This window comes from Gymnoscopelus microlampas, assembly GCF_963454915.1.
Source record: "Gymnoscopelus microlampas genome assembly, chromosome: 12".
Lineage (NCBI taxonomy): Eukaryota > Metazoa > Chordata > Actinopteri > Myctophiformes > Myctophidae > Gymnoscopelus > Gymnoscopelus microlampas.
This window is the reverse complement of record NC_139949.1, coordinates 54255133-54281729: the sequence shown is the minus strand read 5'-3', so window position 1 is coordinate 54281729 and position 26597 is coordinate 54255133. Positions and strand designations below refer to the sequence as shown.

Sequence of the window (26597 nt, the reverse complement as noted above, 5' to 3'; positions counted from 1 at the left end):
AGTTCTTTGAATTAACTACTAAAAAAAACTGTTCTGTTTGTCGCTTCCTTTTACTGAGATTTTTTACGTTATTCTTCAGCACTTATGGCATATATTTCAGTTTTATTTCCAATTATTCAGAATTCTGAACTCAAATGTATTTTTATTTTTATAATGGTGTTTCCTGGCTTTGTTTGATGTAAAACACATGAATTGTCTTGTTGTTGAAATGTACTCTACAGATAAACTGACCTTGCCTGGCCTTGCCACTAGATGGCGGTGTATACCTAACCTCGCGTCACCAGCCTTTCCAAAAGCAGTGGTGTAAAGTAACTAAGTACATGTACTAAAGTACTGTACTACTTAAGTACAATTTTGAGGTATTTTGAACTTTTACTTCAGAGGCAAATATTGTACTTTTACTTGGCAAAAATTATTTGAAAACTTGATTTAGTTACTTTTTAGATTTTGATTATTATTACAAAACCAAAACCATAACAAATCTTTTGAAACTAGATGATATACCAGCTCACAATGTGTCGTGATGCGACGCACATTGTGAGCTTGTAGATCTGCTATTTTCAAAAGTTTTTTATGCACTTTATACATTTGAAAACTTTCTGCACAATGAGTACTCTGACTCAGCTGCGGCAATTTTATTTTTTTCGCCTACTTTGCTTCTTTTGGGCTTGTTTTCCTAGGCTTCTTTCTCTCGCAAATCTGGCAACACTGCCCATGGCAAATCAGGGCGGAGAATTATTTGAATTGTGCAATGATGCATGATAGAATATGATTAAGGATTACTTTGATTATGGTAATCTCACATTTCATATCACACACACCACAAAGGTAACTTTGAAAAGCCCCCCCCCCAGCAAAAAGCTCCAGAATGTATTGCTCGTCAACATTTCGGCCTGTTCAGGCCTTCATCAGGACATATATGATTTTCTTAAATAATAATTCAAACACTAGAAAACAAGCCCAAATAACCAACTACACTCTAACCCCCCCCCCCCCCCCCCCTCCCCACCCCGTAAAAAAAAACAAAAAAAACACAACCCACGAGTACCAACTTTGGGCTCGTTTTTCCTGTTCCTTCACAGGAAAAACGAGCCCAAAGTCGCTTATAATAAGCAGGAACATGGCAACACAGACCTGGCTGCTTGTTTTTCTAGCTATACCTGGCAACGCTGTCCGCCACCGACCGTGACTGACCGCTAGGGGCGCCAGAGGCTCAGGTCAGTCAAGATGGCAGCTGTTGTGGAGAATGTTGTCAAACTGTAAGTGTTTATTATTATTAGTTACCCGTGTTTACACACTTCAACACACTTTAACACACTTTAATTAGCCTCATACGTGAACATATACGTCTCTAACATGTGCATAACTGTTGCATTGTGGGACTTGCAGTCCACTTTGGCTCGTTGACAACAGGACAGCTAGCAGCAGCAGCAGCAGTTAGCATCACGTCCTTTTTAAAGTGCCTCAGTGTTGTTTACGTTACGTTACGTAACGTCACGTTCATGTCACGACGTTACATTACGTGACGTGGAGTTACATGACATTACGTGACAGTCACGTAATGTCATGTAACTCCACGTCACGTAATGTAACGTCATGATAATGTCACGTAACGTCATGTAACATCACTTTAATGTTATGTAATGTCACAATATATTTATACAGGCTAGGGGAGCAGTGGATGCTATGGAACAGTGTCATAACTACATTATATTTATACAGGCTAGGAGAGCAGTGGATGCTATGGAACAGTGTCATAACTACATTATATTTATACAGGCTAGGGGAGCAGTGGATGCTATGGAACAGTGTCATAACTACATTATATTTATACAGGCTAGGGGAGCAGTGGATGCTATGGAACAGTGTCATAACTACATTATATTTATACAGGCTAGGAGAGCAGTGGATGCTATGGAACAGTGTCATAACTACATTATATTTATACAGGCTAGGAGAGCAGTGGATGCTATGGAACAGTGTCATAACTGCATTATATTTATACAGGCTAGGAGAGCAGTGGATGCTATGGAACAGTGTCATAACTACATTATATTTATACAGGCTAGGGGAGCAGTGGATGCTATGGAACAGTGTCATAGCTACATTATATTTATACAGGCTAGGAGAGCAGTGCTACAGGGATGCTATGGAACAGTGTCATAGCTACAACTCCAGGCTGTGTGCAGAGAGAAGCGTCCGGCTGCCATTCCTGGACTCTCAGACGGGCGTGGCTCAGAGCAACTGTTACATCTGGATGGAGAAGAGACACAGAGGACCAGGTCAGTACATTTATATATATTTATATACATTTATATACATGTATATACATTTATATACATTTATGTTTATAGAGACACAGAGGACCAGGTCAGTACATTTATATATATGTATATACATTTATATACATTTATATACATTTATATACATTTATATACATTTATATACATTTATGTTTATAGAGACACAGAGGACCAGGTCAGTACATTTATATATATGTATATACATTTATATACATGTATATACATTTATATACATTTATATTTATAGAGACACAGAGGACCAGGTCAGTACATTTATATATATTTATATACATTTATATACATTTATATACATTTATATACATTTATGTTTATAGAGACACAGAGGACCAGGTCAGTACATTTATATACATTTATATACATTTATGTTTATAGAGACACAGAGGACCAGGTCAGTACATTTATATACATGTATATACATTTATATACATTTATGTTTATAGAGACACAGAGGACCAGGTCAGTACATTTATATACATTTATATACATTTATATACATTTATATACATTTATATACATTTATATACATTTATATACATTTATATACATTTATATTTATAGAGACACAGAGGACCAGGTCAGTACATTTATATATATGTATATACATTTATATTTATAGAGACACAGAGGACCAGGTCAGTACATTTATATACATTTATATACATTTATATTTATAGAGACACAGAGGACCAGGTCAGTACATTTATATACATTTATATACATTTATATACATTTATATACATTTATATTTATAGAGACACAGAGGACCAGGTCAGTACATTTATATATATGTATATACATTTATATACATTTATGTTTATAGAGACACAGAGGACCAGGTCAGTACATTTATATATATGTATATACATTTATATACATTTATATACATTTATATACATTTATATACATTTATATACATTTATATACATTTATATACATTTATATTTATAGAGACACAGAGGACCAGGTCAGTACATTTATATACATGTATATACATTTATATACATTTATGTTTATAGAGACACAGAGGACCAGGTCAGTACATTTATATATATGTATATACATTTATATACATTTATATACATTTATATACATTTATATACATTTATATACATTTATATACATTTATATTTATAGAGACACAGAGGACCAGGTCAGTACATTTATATATATGTATATACATTTATATACATTTATATACATTTATATACATTTATATACATTTATATACATTTATATACATTTATGTTTATAGAGACACAGAGGACCAGGTCAGTACATTTATATATATGTATATACATTTATATTTATAGAGACACAGAGGACCAGGTCAGTACATTTATATACATTTATATACATTTATATACATTTATGTTTATAGAGACACAGAGGACCAGGTCAGTACATTTATATACATTTATATACATTTATATACATTTATGTTTATAGAGACACAGAGGACCAGGTCAATACATTTATATACATTTATATACATTTATATACATTTATGTTTATAGAGACACAGAGGACCAGGTCAATACTCAGTACATACATACATCTGAGAGACAGATGAAGCAGGGACTAGGGCTGTGTCACCATTACAAATTTAAGTTGACGATTAATTGTCACTCAAATACTTGTGATTTAATTGTGTATTTTGTGTTGTTGAACATTGGAACATGTGAAGCCTTTTAGGCTTCATAATAAAAAAATCACACCCTGTGTGAAGGTAGCGGCGCCTTTGAATACATTATGTCATCGATATGTGTTTATAATGTGTTTATAGCCATGTGTCATGTGAAGCTTGACCAATCACTTTGTTGACGGGTCTGACCAATCAGAGCGTCGACGACAGATAAAGTTAAATTGAGGATCTAACTTTAAATAACTTACCTAGAAGGAGACTTTAGCCAAATAAAAATATATACAAAAAAAAACATGAGGAAATAAAAAATAAACCTTGACATCATAGTGATGTCATGAATAGTCCCCTTGCCTGACAAATCACAACCTTGACGGGCCTGACCAATCAGAACCTTGACGGGCCTGACCAATCAGAACCTTAACGGACTCTTGGATTCTCGATCGTCTCTATCAAACCATTCTGTCATAACGGATGACTGGGTCCCGAACTCAGACTTTCTATACATTCACCCTTCATCTGTTCTTGTATCTTTCTCTTTCTATTCGTCATATTAACTTTAAATAACTTACCTAGACGGAGACTTTAGCCAAATGAATAATAAGATGAAGTCATTGTCATCGTTTATATAGACATCGAATTCTATATTCATGACATCATAGTGATGTCATGAATAGTGACCAATCACAACTTTGGCGCACCTGACCAATCAGAACGTTGACGCACCTGACCAATCAGAACGTTGACGCACCTGACCAATCAGAACGTTGGCGCACCTGACCAATCAGAACGTTGACGCAAAAGCCAGGCATAGAGGGCTAATATCCGCTCTATACCTAAAGGTATAGAGCGGCTAGCGCCGCTAAAAAATGCTCAGTAACCTCTGTTTGTCTGTCTGTAGTGGTGTCCCTATCTGTCTGTAGTGGTGTCCCTATCTGTCTGTAGTGGTGTCACTATCTGTCTGTAGTGGTGTCACTACCCGGTTCTCCTCAGTGGCTGGACCAATTGCTCTGATCTTGCACACAGCCATTGACCATTACCATCTGAACTTAACTGTGAAGCCCGTTTTTCAATTTCATCAAATCTCAGCTTCTTATTAGCGTTTATGTGTCAAACAATGTCGCCTCCCGGGTTGCCAGATCATGTGCGCATATCCCCCCACGGATGCGTCGACCGGGTATGGTCTAGTTATGATAAATAACTGAAATATACAGACATTATTGACATGTTCAATCATTTTTATGTAAAAAAAAAGCAGTAATAGCTTACAACGCTCCACAAAGTGATGCGTTGTAAACTTGTAAGCTTGTAGATCTGCTATTTCTGCTTTTTCGTGATCACGAAGTGACGCGTTGTAAGCTTGTAGATCTGCTATTTCTGCTTTTTCGTGATCACGAAGTAACGCGTTGTATACTTGTAGATCTGCTATTTCTGCTTTTTCGTGATCACGAAGTGACGCGTTGTAAGCTTGTAGATCTGCTATTTCAGCTTTTTTATATATTTGAAAATGTGTGAACATTCTTCAACATCAACATGTAAATGATTATGACGATGACAAAAATAATGACTGTGTCAGGATTGGAGGCGCCGACGCGTGCTTTAGCGTGATTGTGTGAGTGTGGCTTCAGGAAGTAAACTCCTGTCCCAGCTGTTGGTACACGAGAGCGTTTCCCTTCTCCTGATGTGCCGCGCAGCATGCTTTTTGACCACGCATGCGCACCTGTTATGTGCACCCCAGGTCATTGTTTCTCAAAGTGGGGTCCGGGGACCCCCAGGGGTACTTGAGGGGGTTCCAGGGGGTCCCCAGCTAAATGATGGACAGGGACCAAATGGACCCTTATGGGTCTGTAACTCTGAGAGTGTACAAATGGAACCAAATGGACCCTAACGGGTCCATTTGGTTCCATTTGTACACTCTCAGAGTTACATTAACATTGATTTTACTATATAAATTGGGGTCCCAGAGATATAAATGCCATTAAATGGGGGTCCGTAGCCTAAATGCATGTTAAACTGGGGGTCCTTGAAATTAAAATGGTTGAGAATCACTGCTAGAGGCGTAAAAACCTTCTCTTATGGGGGGTCCCTGGCTTATATTTTGAAATGGGGGTCCGCGGAGTAATAAGTGTCAATTTGGGGGTCCTTGACATGAAAAGGTTTGAGAACCACTGCCCCAGGTTATGTGTTCACTCATTATGTGTGTTATGTATGTGTGTGTGTGTGTGTGTGTGTGTGTGTGTGTGTGTGTGTGTGTGTGTGTGTGTGTGTGTGTGTGTGTGTGTGTGTGTGTGTCTACGTAGGCGTGGCTCCAGGGCAGCTGTACACCTACCCGTCCCGTAGGTGGCGTAAGAAACGGCGAGCCCATCCTCCTCCAGACGACCCCCGACTCATCTTCCAGCCTCTCAGATCAGGTACGTTGGCGTTCAGACCGGGGGGGGGGGGGGGGGGGGGGGGGCATGTAGGAAGTGACAGTTCATCGCCGTCGGACGTCCAACATACTCTCTCTCTCTCTCTCCATGCCTTCGGCCTGGCCGAGAGACAATAACTCTCTATTCAAGCGGATGGGTTTAACCCATTGAGACCTGAAGCCGATTCTACACGTCTCCTAAACCTCAACATTTTTCTGAAAATCGTATGTTTCTATATCAGTGGTGCTCAATCTTTTTCATGTCAAGGACCCCCAAAAGTATATGTATTTGGCCGCGGACCACCATCAAAATATGTTGTTCCAGGGACCCCCAGAAGCAAAGATTTGAGTTAAAAATGTTCGCTTTAAAAATATATATATTCAAAGATTTGCACACATTTTCACGATTTTTCAAAAATAGTAGATCTACAAGCTCGTAAAAGTGTAAAATAATGCTTTTTAGCTCAAATCTAAAAATGACACAGTTCCAGGACTTAATGGGTTAAGTATTTGGGAAATATTGTGTATCTGGGCTCCTATGTTTTACTATGTCTTTTAGGCGAGACATGCTTTTTTTCAACGCTGTATGACGAGTGAACGGGAGGTCGCCATGACATTCCCTTTTTTTTTTTGCTGAATATTCTGTGACTATACTTGAAAGATCTACAAGCTCACGACGCGTTGTGAGCTTGTAGATCTGCTATTCTCAAACATTTTAGTACTATTACTTTTGGTACTGAGGAAGAAGTTATATGGCTGCTTTATATTATACCATCCCTTACAACAGTGGTTCTCAAACTGTTTCATGTCAAGGACCCCCAAATTGACACTTATTAGCCCGCGGACCCCCATTTGAAAAGATATGCCAGGGACCCCCATAAGAGAAGGTTTTTACGGCTCTATAGCAGTGATTTTCAACCATTTTAATTTCAAGGACCCCCAGTTTAACATGCATTAGGGCTACGGACCCCCATTTAATGGCATTTATATCTCTGGGACCCCAATTCACATTGTAAAACCAATGTTAATGTAACTCTGAGAGTGTACAAAAGGTGACACATAAGGGTCCATTTGGTTCCTGTCCATCATTTAGCTGGGGACCCCCTGGAACCCCCTCAAGTACCCCTGGGGGTCCCCGGACCCCACTTTGAGAACCAACGCCTTACAATACTTCTACAATACATTCTGATATGTGACAGCTTGTAAGAGCCTAGATGTCTCCACTAGGCCTGATATCTATTGTTTTGGTACAGCCTGTGTTGTTATGCTTCAGTTTGTCCTTCAGGCTGCGACAGTATAACTATGATCTCTGCTCCTGTGCTCCAGGCAGAACTACCCTACCACTGACATGAGTGTTAATGTACTTCTGACCATGATATCATGTACATAAAGCATAACCACCACCACCTAGATTATTGTCTCCACTCCTATGTCAGAATCAGAATCAGAATCAGACTTTATTGTCACATCACATTACAGGTAATATGGGTGAAATTCTTAATTGTACAAGCCCATTAATGCAGTTAAAAGATAGATAGAGGTAGAAGTACAGTAAAGTGCATTTAAGATTGATTGATTGATTGATGTACTTTATTTAGTAAGACATGAGAACAACAGTACATGGAAGTACAAATTCACAATACGAGGTCTACTAAACTGGAAGACTCATTAAAGCACTGAGCTTGTGGCTCATAGCCCAGGCGTTTCGGGCCAGAATCGTGCACTTTACGATACAAGCATGAAATTTGGCACACAGTTAGAGCATGCCATAAGGAACATTTTTGGCTATAGGGCCATCGCAGATTTGTCCTGTGGTAACCATGGCAGCCATTTTCCAAAATGGCCTCCATCTGCTGTTATTTTACCAATAACTCCGGTGCTAGACCACCTAGGATGTTGATTCTGGTGACTAATCCTACATTCTCAAGTATGAGGAATACAGTGGTACTATTTAGAATTGTGCTGTGGTAACCATGGCAGCCATCTTTCAAAATGGCCACCACCTGCTGTCATTTTACCAATAACTCAGGTGCTAGACCACCTAGGATCTTGATTCTGGTGACTAAACCTTACATTCTCAAGGATGAGGAATACAGGGGTACTATTCACAACATGCTAGTAACTACCTAACTAACTACAGTACATGAGGAGGCTGATACTCGCGTCATATTACACCTAGAAGATGCTGTGAAGGAAGGGTATAGCAAGGTGACAATACGCACAGTAGACACGGATGTGCTGGTCCTGGCAGTAACGTCAGCCCAACGCCTCCACTTGACTGAGCTGTGGGTTGCTTTTGGAACAGGGAAAAGTTTCCGTAACTTAGCAGCTCATGAGATGGCAAGGGCATTAGGCCCAGATCGATGCTTAGCCTTACCCATGTTCCATGCCTTTACTGGATGTGACACAGTGTCATCTTTTGGAGGCAGAGGCAAGAAGATGGCATGGAAGACCTGGAAAACCTATGGTGACGTCACACGTGCCTTCAGTTCCTTAGCTGCCATCCCACAGAAAATACATGACTGGATGGAGCCTCTGGAGCGATTTGTGGTATTGCTCTATGACCGCACTAGCGGCCAGGCATCAGTGAACGGGCACGGAAGCAGCTATTCACCCAGATGGGCAGAACAATTGATGGACTCCCCCCAACACGACTCAACATACAAAGAGGGCAGCCTACCAAGCTGGCCACTGTTGGGGACAGGCGATGGTTGCAGCCCCTGAACTCCCATCCCCAGGTGAATGGGGGTGGAAGAGGAAGGAGACGGGTGAATACAAATAATTTAATCCACTTCTTTACACTTGTAAACCTGTGATCTGACAATAAAGCTGATTCTAATTTTGACAGGAGGATGGAAAGTGCACTGGACCACACAGAAGCGAGCCTGGCCTTTCGGGAACTCCTCCGCTGTGGTTGCAAAAATGGATGCAGTGGACAATGCAGATGTGTTAAGGCAGCACTTCAGTGTACTGCCCTTTGCTACTGTGGTGGACTGTGCAACTAACATTGTGTAGATTATCTGGCTTTATTGAATAGACCCCTTAACAGACGACGTCACACTGATAAGAACCAGTCTGCACGGAACCAGTATGCGCGCAATGAAACCCATTCTATCAGGTCTCGCTAGGACACGCCTCACTAGCCAACACACAAGAGGGGGTTGGGGTGTGCTGAAATCAGCGCACCCCAAAACAACAGGTTGAGAATTGATTGCAATCACCTGTGCGTCCAGTCTCAATGTTGGTAAACAAATAATTGGTCTATATGCCATTAGGTTATGACTCATGAGTACTCTGCCTTTGTTGTGTCTTATAGTCCATTGAAAATAATTATGCAATACTACTACTAATAAAAGAAACAGTGAAGTACTGCATTCTTGACTCTCACGTGTCAGTTTGAAACACGTTGATGTACTGTATAGGCCTACTACACCATTACATATTTTGATGGGTTTACTATTATTTAATTAACTGAATGCCAGATATATGTAGTTAGGTAGTAGCATGTTGTAAATAGTACCGCTGTATTCCTCATCCTTGAAAATGTAGGATTAGTCACCAGAATCAAGATCCTAGTTGGTAGCACCTGAGTTATTGGTAAAATGACAGCAGGTGGTGGCCATTTTGAAAGATGGCTGCCATGGTTACCACAGCACAATTCTAAATAGTACCACTGTATTCCTCATACTTGAAAATGTAGGATTAGTCACCAGAATCAGGATCCTAGGTGGTCTAGCACCGGAGTTATTGGTAAAATAACAGCAGATGGAGGCCATTTTGGAAAATGGTTGCCATGGTTACCACAGGACAAATCTGCGATGGCCCTATAGCCAAAAATGTTCCTTATGGCATGCTCTAACTGTGTGCCAAATTTCATGCTTGTATCGTAAAGTGCACGATTCCATCAAAATATGGCCCGAAACGCCTGGGCTATCAGTGCTTAATGTAAGTTAACCCATTAAGACCTGGAACTGTGTCATTTTTTTATTTGAGCTAAAAAGCATTATTTTACACTTTGGGCTATTCAAAAATAGCAGATCTACAAGCTCATAGCTCATAGCTCATTGTGGCTCAGTGCTTAATGTAAGTTAAGGGAAAAATGTGTCTGTAATTAAAATATAGATCATATCTATATAAACACACAGTTCAGTGAGCTCAGTGCACAGTGTCCGCAAGTTTAGTTTTCATTCAACAGCCTGATTACTGCTGGATAAAAGCTGTTCCAGAGTCTAGTGGTGCTGCTACCGATGCTCCTCCATCGCTTGCCTGGCCGTGGGTGTCGCAGCGGCTTGAACAGACCGTGGCTCGGGTGGAAAGTGTCCTTGATGATGCTTCCGGCCTTAAAGCCACACATCTTTTTTCATGTATGGCCTGCAGAGGGGGAAGCTCACCGCCCACGATGCGCTGCGCCGTTCGCACCACTCTCTGTGGTGCCTTGCGTTCGGCTGTGGTACAGTTTCCGAACCAGGCGGTGGTGCCGCTCATCAGGATGCTCTCAATGGTGCTGGTGTAGAACGCCCTGAGGATGCGGGGGCTCACTCAGAACTTTTTCAGACGCCGGAGGCAGTAGAGCCGTTGTTGGGCCTTTTTCACCACCTGTGTGGTATGTGTGGTCCACTTGAGGTTCCTCCAAATGTTTATTCCGAGGAACTTGAAGTCTGCGACCTGTTCCACTGCCACACCATTGATGCAGATGGGTGCATGCTCTCTCGCCTTATTGATTGCTGATTGATCAGAATTCCACAACAGTACTTTAAGTATATTTTTATGCCAACACTTTTGTATTTTTAGTAACATTTTAAACACAGGCCTTTTTCTGAAACAGAGTATTGTTATGTTGTGGTATTGGTACTTTTACTTACAGTAAGTACAATATCTGAGTTCTTCTTCCACCACTGGGGAAACATAATATAGGTCTGTTATATGTGTGTGTGTGTGTGTGTGTGTGTGTGTGTGTGTGTGTGTGTGTGTGTGTGTGTCAGAGGTGGACGTAGTGCGTCAGAAGGGCGTGGCTGTGTCCTCAGACAGCAGTAGTCTGGAGGCTCTGCTGAAAGGAGACTCAGTGGAGCTCAGAGCCACCGATGAGGACTCTAACACCAGCACAGACTGCACTGGAGCTGTGAACCCCGCACCACGGATCAGAAAGGTACACAGGGCTCCCACCGTCATGACATTCCTGGAAATATTCTGAAATGATAAAAACAGTTTTCCAGGCCTGGAAAAGGTTTGGAATTAATCAAATGTTCTGGAAAATGAATGTCCAAATCTGTTACTTAAAGTAGCAGATCTGCAAGCTCAAAACACGTCGCCTGTAGATCTGCTTTTGATGCTTATGTGTGACACAACATTTACAAAAAACAAAGAGTTAAAATACGGAGATAAGAGGTTTCTGCCCGACAGCAACGAAACACATTGTTTTTGTCTAACATTAGGTGAAAGATGGGTAAAACATGCTGACATGCAGATACGTTGTTAACTTGTAGATCTGATCTTTTTGTCACGTGACACCTTCTCTGGAGTCTGTCTCGGGGGGCATTGATGGCTCACTGGTTTAAACTGTTTGATTTCTATAGTCCTGGACATGGGGTCAAATAAGAAAAGTTATGGAAATAAGAAAAATTATGGAAAAGTTTTTAAAATTCCTTGTAGAAAGAGTGTGTGAACCCTGGGTATACTTACACTATGTTATATATGTATGTATATCTATATAACCCTGGGTATACTTACACTATGTTATATATGTATGTATATCTATATAACCCTGGGTATACTTACACTATGTTATATATGTATGTATATCTATATAACCCTGGGTATACTTACACTATGTTATATATGTATGTATATCTATATAACCCTGGGTATACTTACACTATGTTATATATGTATGTATATCTATATAACCCTGGGTATACTTACACTATGTTATATATGTATGTATATCTATATAACCCTGGGTATACTTACACTATGTTATATATGTATGTATATCTATATAACCCTGGGTATACTTACACTATGTTATATATGTATGTATATCTATATAACCCTGGGTATACTTACACTATGTTATATATGTATGTATATCTATATAACCCTGGGTATACTTACACTATGTTATATATGTATGTATATCTATATAACCCTGGGTATACTTACACTATGTTATATATGTATGTATATCTATATAACCCTGGGTATACTTACACTATGTTATATATGTATGTATATCTATATAACCCTGGGTATACTTACACTATGTTATATATGTATGTATATCTATATAACCCTGGGTATACTTACACTATGTTATATATGTATGTATATCTATATAACCCTGGGTATACTTACACTATGTTATATATGTATGTATATCTATATAACCCTGGGTATACTTACACTATGTTATATATGTATGTATATCTATATAACCCTGGGTATACTTACACTATGTTATATATGTATGTATATCTATATAACCCTGGGTATACTTACACTATGTTATATATGTATGTATATCTATATAACCCTGGGTATACTTACACTATGTTATATATGTATGTATATCTATATAACCCTGGGTATACTTACACTATGTTATATATGTATGTATATCTATATAACCCTGGGTATACTTACACTATGTTATATATGTATGTATATCTATATAACCCTGGGTATACTTACACTATGTTATATATGTATGTATATCTATATAACCCTGGGTATACTTACACTATGTTATATATGTATGTATATCTATATAACCCTGGGTATACTAACACTATGTTATATATGTATGTATATCTATATAACCCTGGGTATACTTACACTATGTTATATATGTATGTATATCTATATAACCCTGGGTATACTTACACTATGTTATATATGTATGTATATCTATATAACCCTGGGTATACTTACACTATGTTATATATGTATGTATATCTATATAACCCTGGGTATACTTACACTATGTTATATATGTATGTATATCTATATAACCCTGGGTATACTTACACTATGTTATATATGTATGTATATCTATATAACCCTGGGTATACTTACACTATGTTATATATGTATGTATATCTATATAACCCTGGGTATACTTACACTATGTTATATATGTATGTATATCTATATAACCCTGGGTATACTTACACTATGTTATATATGTATGTATATCTATATAACCCTGGGTATACTTACACTATGTTATATATGTATGTATATCTATATAACCCTGGGTATACTTACACTATGTTATATATGTATGTATATCTATATAACCCTGGGTATACTTACACTATGTTATATATGTATGTATATCTATATAACCCTGGGTATACTTACACTATGTTATATATGTATGTATATCTATATAACCCTGGGTATACTTACACTATGTTATATATGTATGTATATCTATATAACCCTGGGTATACTTACACTATGTTATATATGTATGTATATCTATATAACCCTGGGTATACTTACACTATGTTATATATGTATGTATATCTATATAACCCTGGGTATACTTACACTATGTTATATATGTATGTATATCTATATAACCCTGGGTATACTTACACTATGTTATATATGTATGTATATCTATATAACCCTGGGTATACTTACACTATGTTATATATGTATGTATATCTATATAACCCTGGGTATACTTACACTATGTTATATATGTATGTATATCTATATAACCCTGGGTATACTTACACTATGTTATATATGTATGTATATCTATATAACCCTGGGTATACTTACACTATGTTATATATGTATGTATATCTATATAACCCTGGGTATACTTACACTATGTTATATATGTATGTATATCTATATAACCCTGGGTATACTTACATTATGTTATATATGTATGTATATCTATATAACCCTGGGTATACTTTCACTATGTTATATATGTATGTATATCTATATAACCCTGGGTATACTTTCACTATGTTATATATGTATGTATATCTACAGTATATAACCCTGGGTATACTTACACTATGTTATATATGTATGTATATCTATATAACCCTGGGTATACTTACACTATGTTATATATGTATGTATATCTATATAACCCTGGGTATACTTACACTATGTTATATATGTATGTATATCTATATAACCCTGGGTATACTTACACTATGTTATATATGTATGTATATCTATATAACCCTGGGTATACTTTATGATTTGATTTGTTTCCCCCCCACCGTTAGCGTTAACCTATTTAACCCTTTAAGACCGGGAACGCATCTGTGCCATTGTTATATTTCTTTGGGCTCTTCAAAAATAGCAGATCTACAAGCTCATAGCGCGGCACTAGAATTTTTTGAAAGCGAACACTTGTAACTAAGCTCCCTGGGGGGTCCCTGGGGGGTCCCTGGAACAACATGTTTTACAAATGTTCGCTTTAAAAAAGAAAAAAAAAAAACACTTTGAGAACCCCATTTATTTTAGAGGCTGCATTACTTTCATGGAAAGACCTGAGATGTGTGTGTGTGTGTGTGTGTGTGTGTGTGTGTGTGTGTGTGTGTGTGTGTGTGTGTGTGTGTGTGTGTGTGTGTGTGTGTGTGTGTGTGTGTGTGTGTCTGTGTCTGTGTGTGTGTGTGTGTGTGTGTGTGTGTGTCTGTGTGTGTGTGTGTGTGTGTCATACAGAAGGTTGTAGAACCAGAGAACTTCCTGGATGATGTGGATGATGAAGACTATGAGGAAGACACGCCAAAGAGAAGAGGCAAAGGAAAGGGAAAGGTACAGGAGGGTGTTTCTTTTTTAAACATTAAAAAACTAAAAGCCTGGAGATGGAGGCCTCGGGCCTGCTAACAGGGTCTAGTTCATTGGTTCTCAAAGTGGGGTCCGGGGACCCCTAGGGGTACTTGAGGGGGTTCCAGGGGGTCCCCAGCTAAATGATGGACAGGAACCAAATGGACCCTTATGGGTCTGTAACTCTGAGAGTGTACAAATGGAACCAAATGGACCCTAACGGGTCCATTTGGTTCCATTTTGTACACTCTCAGAGTTAAATTAACATTGATTTTATGATATAAATTCGGGTCCCAGAGGTATAAATGCCATTAAATGGGGGTCCGTAGCCCTAATGCATGTCAAACTAGGGGTCCTTGACGTTAAAATGGTTGAGAATCACTGCTAGAAAGCCGTATAAATCTTCTCTTATGGGGGTCCCTGGCTTATCTTTTCAAATGGGGGTCCGCGGGCTAATAAGTGTCAATTTGGGGGTCCTTGACATGAAAAAGTTTGAAAACCACTGGTCTAGTTTGCTCTGAAATCACCATGGCGGGAAAGTACAGGTTTCTCCGTCGCCACGGGTAAATAAATGCAGTTTTTAATGATGCGACGCTTCTGTGTGTAACCCGTTACAAGAGATCCCTGAGGATGGGATCTCTTGTCTGTAACCACACTGCTCCACACCGCTCCAAGGTTAGGACGGTAAAACGTTTAAATACGGACATACAAGGTTTCTGCCTGACATTAACTCTCTCACTGCCAAGGACCACTTATGACTAGATGTAGTTGGGGGGGCACGGTGACGCAGTCGGTAGCGCTGTTGCCTCACAGCTAGAAGGTCCTGGGTTCGATTCCCGCCGGGGACGCTGTGGGCGCTGGGGGCGTGTCTTCTCCTCCGCGTCATCAGTGCCCATACCCTAGGTGGGGTTGGTGAAAGGGCCTACTCTGTGTGGAGTTTGCATGTTCTCCCCGTGTCTCCTAGGGTAGTTAATACCCTCACAAAAACATGTAGTAATCCTGGTCACTATACTGCCTCCCCCTGGTCAGCCGGGGCGCCTGATGGAGGGGAAAGGAACTGGTTGGAATAACGTGTTCCTTCCACGCGCTACGTCCAACCAGGGAAACTCCCTCCTGTCAGGTGACAAGAAGGCCAGTTGGTTCTCATGCACTGAAGGAGCCATGAGCTCGGCCCTGGCCTCCCCAGGCTGGTGGGGGAGTGTAGTGCCCAGGATCACTTAGCAAATTGGCACCGGGTGAAAAAAGGGTTACAAAATTGAGGGATACAAATTTAAGGGATGACTAGATGTAGTTTTGTTTGTTTGTTGAATGTGATGATGATGTAGTTTTGTGGTTGCTCTCCTCAGGGTCGAGGAGGAACGGGTGGCAACCGGAAGAAAGCGGATTCATCGGCTCTGGAGGACCGGGACAAACCCTACGCCTGCGACAGTGAGTCCCGAGGCGGGGAATTTAACCGTCTCTTTTTACGTCTCGTTAACCACTTGAACCCGAAGCGGCACTCATTCTGTAGCCTGGGGATCAAAACCATTTTCTGGTTTCTGATCCGGTCTGGAGCGGAAATAACGTTACGTCAGCATATGGTGGCCGGAACACATGACCAGAGCCTCCAGAGCCGGAAACCATTCCCTAGTTTAAGCCTGGAACCAAGACATCCAGGATCCTGGTGAATCATGACCATAAAACATGTGATTCTGTGTTATATATATATATACATATTTGAAAACAGGGGAAAGGGGTATTTATTGAATATATAGTATATAATATAATTAAATATTCAAATATGTTTTGACACAGAATCAATTGTTTTTAGAAATCTCTATGTGGGAAATGAATGGGTTTTCTATCTGTGTCACCGGGGAAATACAATCTGCCACTGCTATGCCCTATATGGTGATGCATCCCTATGGTTGTACCTGTCTCTCTGAGCCTCTGCCTGTTTTCTTTGTCTCTCTCTCCTGTCTGTCTGTCTGTCTGTCTGTCTGTCTGTCTCTCTGTCTCTCTGTCTGTCTCTCTCCTGTCTGTCTGTCTGTCTGGTTCTTTCTCTCTCTGTCTGTCTGTCTGTCTGTCTCTTTGTGTCTCTTTGTCGCTCTGTGCCTCTGTCTCTATCTGTCTCTGTCTCTGTTTCTCTCTCTCTCTCTCTCTCTCTCTCTCTCTCTCTCTCTCTCTCTCTCTCTCTCTCTCTCTCTCTCTCTCTCTCTCTCTCTCTCTGTCTCTCTCTCTCTGTGTCTCTCTCTCTCTCTCTCTCTCTCTCTCTCTCTCTCTCTCTCTCTCTCTCTCTCTCTCTCTCTCTGTCTCTCTCTCTCTGTGTCTCTCTCTCTCTCTCTCTCTCTCTCTCTCTCTCTCTCTGTCTCTCTGTCTCTCTGTCTGTCTGTCTGTCTCTCTCTCTCTCTCTCTCTCTCTCTCTCTCTCTCTCTCTCTCTCTCTCTCTCTCTCTCTCTCTCTGTCTCTTCCAGACTCTGTCAAACAAAAACATATTTCCAAACCTTCTGAAAGAGGTATATTTCTACCATATTCTCTTTGTATTCCTGTCTCTGCACTGCACTGCACTGCTGCACTGCACTGCACTGCACTGCACTGCACTGCACTGCACTGCACTGCACTGCACTGCACTACTGCACTGCACTGCACACTGCACTGCACTGCACTGCACAGTGCACTGCACTGCACTGCTGCAGTGCACTGTGCAGTGCACTGTGCAGTGCACTGCACTGCTGCACTGCACTGCACAGTGCACTGCACTGCACTGCTGCAGTGCACTGTGCAGTGCACTGCACTGCTGCACTGCACTGCACAGTGCACTGCACTGCGCTGCACTGCACTGCACTGCACTGCACAGTGCACTGCACTGCACTGCACTGCTGCACTGCACAGTGCACTGCACTGCACTGCTGCACTGCACTGCTGCACTGCACTGCACAGTGCACTGCACTGCACTGTACTACTGCACTGCACTGTACGTCTTAAGCCGTTTCTGCTTGTTTAGTTCGTTTTGTCTTTTCCTCTGTGTGCGTGTGTGCGTGCGTGCGTGCATGTGCTGTGCATGTGTGTGTTCATGCTCATATTACTATACTTGACCTAGCCTTGACGACCTTGCGGTCTTATGGAAAGGCTAAAGTAACAGTATTTTGTTGTTTTAAACTTCTTTTTCTTTCATTTCCCGAGAAGGAAATGAAAAGTTCGGACAATATTTCTGAAACTTTAGCAGAGATAATATGATGTAAATTCTGACTCAGTCCTTGTCTAATAAAGGCGTAACTTAACAATCAGTTTGTGAAGGCCAGTCTGGAGCTATGTGGAACTCCATATTTGGGCAGACAGTCCATATTTGGCCAAAATATCTAGACACACATCTACATTATTATGAATAATGTATATATATAAATGGGGCACACACTGACAAATGCCGTTATAACAGCTGAACCCATCCGTGGAAAGTCATAACAACACAAAACAACAACCATGACAGGTTTGTACGCCTGAAGGCACCTCAGATAATTCCACATCCTTACAAGGTGTCCAACAAACACACACGGAAGCTAGAGCCAACACTTCCATCTGTCCCCATAGTGTCTGTCCCCTTAGTGTCTGTCCCCATAGTGTCTGTCCCCTTAGTGTCTGTCCCCATAGTGTCTGTCCCCTTAGTGTCTGTCCCCATAGTGTCTGTCCCCTTAGTGTCTGTCCCCATAGCCTTGGCATCTGCCTCCAAAGTCTCTGCGCCAGGTGTTTCGTGGCCGACCTCTCTTTCTTTTCCTTTGGGGGTTCGTTCCACTTGAGGGACTGTCTTGTGGTGTTTGAGGCTGGTTTACGGAGATACCGAAAAAAGACGGGAGAGACAGAAATGGCATCGACCCTGACCAAAGAAAACACTCTGTCGGTCCAGCAGGAGGAGCCTGAAGTGTCGTCCTCATCGTCCTCCTCATCCTCCTCATCCTCCTCATCCTCATGGTCCTCCCAGGCCCGGCAGAAGCTGCAGGGTCTGCTGAACAGAACCATGAGGATACGGATGACCGACGGTCGGACGCTGGAGGGCGTGTTCCTCTGCACCGACCGGGACCGCAACGTCATCCTAGGCTCTGCCCGGTTCCTCTCCACATCAGAGGGGTTCTCCACAGAGGGGTTCTCCTCATCCACAGAGGGGTTCTCCACAGAGGGGTTCTCCTCCACAGAGGAGTCCTCCTCCTCCCAGACAGAGTCCAGGGTCCTGGGTCTGGCCATGGTTCCTGGACTCCACATGGTGTCCGTCCATGTGGAGCCACACGCCGGCCTGGCTCATTGGCTCCCAGACGTGTTCAGCTGAGACCGGCTGTTAACGTTTGTTTTTCTTCTGCAAACCAAGACGGGGAACCACACTTACAATAACGAAAAAACATCACATGGATGCACCTGAGACGTATCATCATTTGATGCCCAGGTGACCCAGCCGGGGTTGGTCAAGCCCCGACTTACGTCCCAGTAGCTACTGTACCCACGGTCAGTCCTCTTAGGGTAAGAGGACCCTCAGTCTGCTTCTCCAGGAACTACTCTGCTGGGACCGGGGGAGAGGAGAGGCTCTGACACGTGGAGGAACTAGACTCTGTGGATGGCCTCCTGGCCGGGCCCCTCCTTCGTCTCAACAGGTCCAGGACCTGAGCGTTGCACCAGACTCCCCCCCATTCCAAACATTTCATTCTGGCGTGATGGTTTCTTGGGCCGTGGTGGTACTGCAGGCTCCACTTGCGGCTTGCTTGAATGGCCCTCCTAAAGGCCTCACTGTGGGTTTGTTGGGCTTCTTCCTCACAGAAGACACAGGCTGGGGCGTTAACCCATACTGCTCCTGGATGCCGTCTACATTCCAGCTGTCAACCGTCTCTCCAGTGACCACCAAACTATTCCTGGTTGTCACGTAGTCTATTCCTATAGAATTACTATAACGAAAAAACATCACAAGGATGCACCTGGGACGTATCAGCAACAATCCATTATTATGAGTCAACCAATTAAAGAAGCCGTAAACAGGAAGTATGAGTAGGCCTATAAGTAGTAGTATGTGTTCAACGTGTTTGTATTCAGACCACAGCATAATGTTATTATGAACCACAGCATAATGTTATTATGAACCACAGCATAATGTTATTATGAACCACAGCATAATGTTATTATGTACCACAGCATAATGTTATTATGAACCACAGCATAATGTTATTATGAACCACAGCATAATGTTATTATGAACCACAGCATAATGTTATTATGTACCACAGCATAATGTTATTATGAACCACAGCATAATGTTATTATGAACCACCCAGCCAAATTAGAATGATTTAAAAAACGTGTTAACACATTCTCTGCCAGGTATTAATTAACACAAACATTTTACCACAATCGTCCGTTCTGTTGTTATCGACAGTTGAATATGGCTCGTTTTCACCAAAAAAAAGAAAGAATCACATGACTGGTGTACCTTGGCAGAAGACTGGTGTAGTTAGGAATTATGCCATCAGTGACTCTGGTGACATCACTGAAACTCACCTGAGCGTGTCATCAGGTGAGGTGTTTAGCCCAAGCCCCCAGAACCAAGGGGGAGCAGTAGGCATTGGACCTGCTGACCATTCACAGGTACTGCAGCTTATTACGGCCGGGGCCAGACATACACATGAACGAGCGAAAACGGTTTCGACCAATGGGCTCGACTCACAAGCTTGCACACGGAGCTGACGCCCGTCACATTTCCCAGCCTGGAAGAAGGTGTGAAAAGGGAGTAGATGCTGGGTGAGAAACTCCATACAAGTGGATGGGCGGGTGTATTTCCGGTGCCCTCTCTTATTTTTAAAACTCTATGGTTTAGCCCCGCCCAGAAAGACTGCGTTCAGCATTTCTGAATTTCTAGTTAAAAATGTTTTCTTTCTTTTTTTCCGGGGAAACAAATACATTTATTAGCGGCGCTAGCCGCATGCTCTATACCTGACTTTGCCCGTGTTCACCGTCAACGTTCTGATTGGTCAGACCCGTCAACGTTCTGATTGGTCAGACCCGTCAACGTTCTGATTGGTCAGACCCGTCAACGTTCTGATTGGTCAGACCCGTCAACGTTCTGATTGGTCAGACCCGTCAACGCTCTGATTGGTCAGACCCGTCAACGTTCTGATTGGTCAGACCCGTCAACAAAGTGATTGGTCAGACCCGTCAACAAAGTGATTGGTCAAGCTTCACGTGACACATGGCTATAAACACATTATAAACACATATCGATGACATAATGTATCAAAGGCGCCGCTACCTTCACACAGGGTGTGATTTTTTTTTTATTGTATATAGCACCGACCTACTCAGGAACGATGCACATAGGGAACGCATGCCCCGCCCGGTTATGAAACATCCGTTTTACCCGTCGTCAGAGTACCTGCTGTACCTGTCTGTCTCCCTGTGTCCCTTTGTGCCCATATATGGAGATATCAGTATCTGTCCATCTGCCTGTGTCCCCTTTACGCCCATATATGGAGATATCAGTATCTGTCCGCCTGCCTGTGTCCCCTTTACGCCCATATATGGATATCTCAGTATGTGTTAGTTTCTCATACATGTTGTTGTTTTGCTGGTTCTGGTGTCAGTCTGTGGGAAGCGCTACAAGAACCGACCCGGCCTCAGCTACCACTACAACCACTCCCACCTGGCCCAGGAGGAGGGGCCGGACCAGGAGGACGTGGAGCTCCACCCCCCCGCCCCGCCCCCGGCTGATCAACCAAAGAGTATGTTTACGTTAACCATTAAAGGTTTAAAGTGGTTCCACAGATGCGTTTGAGTGGGTCAAATCATACGTAAATAACAATGTTTTGCTGGTCTCAGCGCCCAGGAGAGGCCCAGACGGCCTGGCTCTGCCCAATAAATACTGTGACTTCTGCCTGGGAGACTCCAACACCAACCCCAAGACCGGCCAATCAGAGGAGCTGGTGTCCTGCTCCGACTGCGGCCGCTCAGGTAGGTCTAAAGTCTTTTCTCTGTGATGATTTTTTGTTGTTGTTGTGATCACGTGATCTCTGGGTGTACTCTTTGGTGGTGCTTAACTCAGTGGATGTGAATGTTGCTCAGGAGAGGGAAGGCTGGAGCTCTCTGCTGGAACTGTTGCCCCCGCGACCCCCCACTCCGGATAAGAGGTTGAAGATGTATGGATGGAATCACTGCTTCACTGCTTTAAGATGTCCTGTGCTCTTGTGCTCCCTCTGCAGGCCATCCGTCGTGCCTGCAGTTCACTCCGGTGATGATGGCGGCGGTGAAGACGTACCGCTGGCAATGCATCGAGTGTAAATGTTGTAACATCTGTGGAACCTCAGAGAACGATGTGAGTTCTACCTATTATTATATAATAATAATAATAATAATAACATCTGTGGAACCTCAGAGAACGATGTGAGTTCTACCTATTATTATATAATATTATTATATATAATATTAATAATAACATCTGTGGAACCTCAGAGAACCATGTGAGTTCTACCTATTATTATATAATAATAATAATAATAACTAGAAAATGTGCTCCTCGGAGCACAAGTCTCCGCCAGCAGAACCGTGCTATCAACTGTCATCAACTGTGATCTCAGTTTGTACTGGAATGTACTGTTCTTGATTAATCCTGTCTAAGCTATTTATATTACATATTGTGATGACACAGTGTGTCTACATAATGTATTGCTCCGCCATTTCTCAGCCATTTCGTGATTATTCCTGTCTTACCTCACTTTGAAAGAGACCAAGACTCTTTCAAAGTGACACCTCTATTTATAGGCCGCTATACGTCATGCGTCTCACTAGCCAATCAGAGCACACTCTTTCAACGTATTGTTCACATGTCACGTGAGGCTTGACCAATATTAGCTTGGCCGAGGGGGGGGGACGGAAAGTGAAAACATAGTCTCCTGGCGGAGACAATAAATAGTGAAGATAAAGCTAAAGCGATCTCACAATATTCATAACAACATGCCGAGAATAGTCGATCTACAAGCTCTTAACGCCTCGCGCATAGGGATTAAATGGGATTCAATCTTATTGTGTTTGTTTGTTCTCCTGACGTATAAACAACCACACAGACATACGAGGCAATAGATAATATATTATATTTTATTATAATTGATTAGATGGATGAAGTGTTTGTTTGTGTTGTTTCAGGATCAGCTTCTGTTTTGTGACGACTGTGACCGAGGATATCACATGTACTGTCTGACTCCTCCCATGGCCACGCCCCCAGAGGGTGAGACCACCTTTCATGACCTTTCATTTACATTGTTATACTAGTAGTCTGACCCCCCCCCCAAAATAATCATGTTTGAACTGGGGACCCCCCCACCCTGGCCCCATGTGGACCCCAAGGGGGCCTTGTTTGCGCTACATAGGACTAGGTTTGAAGGACTAGGCCTGAAAATCTAGTATTGTGAAAATAGCCGATCTACAAGCTCACAACGCAGTGAGCTTGTAGATCGGCTATTTTCACAATGTTTTCCTCTTTCTTACGTAATATTTGGCATTGTTAAAAGTCCTTAAATTGTCACTACAATTAACACATTCCATGCCAGAGGTTAATCTCATAATGTACTCACCAGTGCCAACGTTTTATTGTTGTTTTTTGTTTTTTTTCACGTCGCCACAGACCTTGTTAAAATCCTTCAGATTGAGCTGTGCACTGTTTGTTTTGTTCGCGGACATCTCCTCTACCAGTGAAGACCACGTGTGCCGTATCGAAAATTGAAAAAAAGTTTTTCTTTTCCGAAAAAAAGGAAAAAGCACCAGTTGGCGCACAGCCCGTAGACTACGGGATCGGCGCTTTACGGTTGGATTTATCGGCCCGTAGGCTACGGGCCTGGCGGTCAATGTGTTAAGAATTTACTGTAATCTCAAATTGTTATGAATAAATGACTTCTGCCGTGTGTGTGTGTGTGTGTGTGTGTGTGTGTGTGTGTGTGTGTGTGTGTGTGTGTGTGTGTGTGTGTGTGTGTGTGTGTGTGTGTGTGTGTGTGTGTGTGTGTGTGTGTGTGTGTGACAGGGAGCTGGAGCTGCCATCTATGTCTGGATCTTCTGAAAGACAAGGCGTCAATCTACAAGAACGCACCGTCATCCTGATAGTTTGCTCAGATGTAGTGGAGTAGAAGTAATAGTATTGGAAATTGGAAGTACTCAAGTAAAGTATAAATACCTCAGAATTGTACTTAAGTAACAGTACTTGAGTACATGTACTTAGTTACTTTCCACCACTGGTAGAAAAGGGAAAAGGCTGAGCGTCTGGTTGGTTAGGTTTGTATAATATGACTGTTGAACAGTTTAACCCCCCCCCCCTCCCCCCCCCCTCGTACCTGAAGCCTCTTTTATAACAGAGCGGCCAAGTTTCTATTAAAGGCCCCAAAAAAACTAACCTGACTCCACCACATGGGGGCGGTATTGGGTTTTCTCAACACAGCCTCCACCTGGGATGGCTCAGACAGTAGAGCTACACCGCACAGCGCCGGGTGTGAACCAATCAGAGGCTGCTAGCAGGGCCGGATTTATAGGTGTTGAGGCCCCTGGGCTAGAGACATTTTTGAGGCCGAAAAACAAAATATCTGAGGCCACCCCTGCGCACGCACAGCGCACAGGGGGGGCCTCAAATATTTCTTTTTTTTTCTGGCTTTTTTCTTTTTATTTCGTGTTTTTGTTAGTTTAATTCGGTTAATTCGGTTACTTTACAATTTGAATTTTTTGTTTTGTTTTTTTAATGTAAAAAAAAAACTTTTTGTTTTGTTTTTTGAGGCCCCCCCCAGTTGGGGGCCCCTGGGCTACAGCCCACCCTAGCCCAACGGTAAGTCCGGCCCTGGCTGCTAGGGGCGGGATCTTAGCGAGACCCGGACATGACGCCATGGAGAAGCGCTTTATTGTGTCGTAGTTCTTTCACCGTTCATCATGGTTGAATAGGAGACAAAAGAACTACTGCTGGCGCAGCTACTATCCTTATATGTCATGTAGACACCTCAATGTGATTGGTTGGAGTTAGCACGCCCAGACGGTGATAGACAGATGCCCCCGTCCAATCACCTGCCAAGTAGCTTGAAAAAACAGACCGCCGTCTCACATCGGTTTGGCTGCAGAGACACCAGATGGAAGGAGGATGTGAGACAAGTTACTTCCATCTGACGGAGTCAGGTTACATAAAAAACCTCCCAGAAACCAGTTAGGATTTTTTTTCCTTTTGCACTTCCCCGGTTCTCTCTTTTCTCCCCCTTTTTTGTTAAAGGAGAATTTTGGACTAAGGTTTTCTTACCTTTTCTATGATGTTCTGATATCTTAGGATGAATGGTACAGTAGAAACATTTTCATAACTCCATCCCGGGTCCGCCACAGCTTAAAACGTGCGCCAATAGGCCTTGCGCTAGATTGCATATTTTAATAGTCAAGAGATTTCAATCTCGTCTAGCGAGACTTAGGTTTTTTTTCGTTCTTTTTTTCCCCCGTTGATTGATTGATTGAAATTTTTATTAGACAAAAGAATGTAAAACAACACAGTTACATTTATAATGCTTTTGTCTAAAAGGTCCGGCCAAAAAAGTCCTTGCGGGCTTGTTTCCGTTGGGGTCCTTGAATTCATTTCATAGACGTTGCACAGTGTTCTGTCACTATGAACGCCAGATCTCACCAAAAAAAACAAAAAAAGAAAGAAATTAAAATACGCGATCAAGCACAAGGCCTATTGGCGCACGTTTTAAGCTGTGGCGCACGTTTAAACTGTACCATTCATCCTAAGATATCATAACATCATAGAGAAGGTAAGAAAACCTTAGTCCAAAATTCCCCTTTAAAGCGTTTATGGTTAAATTGCCTGATATTACTTGTAGGTCTGTACACAGGCTTAATGTCTTTTCAGGTTCTGTTTCTGTGACATAAAATATGTTGGTAAACATCCCACTGACTGAAAACATGGTATCTGTCTTAAAAAGGCATTTCTACTGTATTGCTTAAAATGTTCAGATTCAATTAAAATCCCTCATTATCTTGGATATTTCATAAATAAAAGGTTGGACTCCCTTAAGCATCATTGTTCTACATACTGTGCTCATTGTGGAGGTAACAATCTGTTTGACCAATCACAGACTAGGAGGGTCTGAAACAAGAGTTTAATATTTAGCCACCGGACAGAATGCCCCCGCCCACTGTAAAAAAAGGTCGCGAAAATTGCTAAAACTATAGAAAGAAGAAAAAATTTAACACTCATCTTGTATTTACTTTAATCACAAGCTAAAATATAACCCTTGGTTGGAAAAAAACAAAGTTGTCGTTTAAAAAGGCATTTTCTACTGTATATACATACATCACAGGGATGTGGGAGTTAACAGAGCTGCTCCTGCACCTGTAGTCTAAAATCTCCTCAACTCGCTCCTTATATACTCCTTACATACTCCTTATATACTCCTTATATACTCGTTAT

At 41.8% G+C, this 26597-nt stretch overlaps 1 protein-coding gene across 1 annotated transcript; it reads left to right on the top strand.

Annotated features, from left to right (window-relative positions):
* The first annotated feature begins 1222 nt into the window (after positions 1-1222).
* LOC311057785 (zinc finger protein ubi-d4-like) lies at positions 1223-26294 on the top strand. Its single transcript, XM_084074870.1, has 11 exons — positions 1223-1259; positions 2122-2282; positions 6264-6374; positions 11353-11516; positions 15068-15160; positions 16519-16600; positions 21763-21900; positions 21998-22129; positions 22378-22490; positions 23318-23399; positions 24189-26294. Exons 1-11 carry the CDS (start codon positions 1228-1230, stop codon positions 24263-24265), a joined length of 1185 nt encoding a protein of 394 aa, XP_083930996.1. The 5' UTR covers positions 1223-1227; the 3' UTR covers positions 24266-26294.
* Positions 26295-26597: the final 303 nt, after the last annotated feature.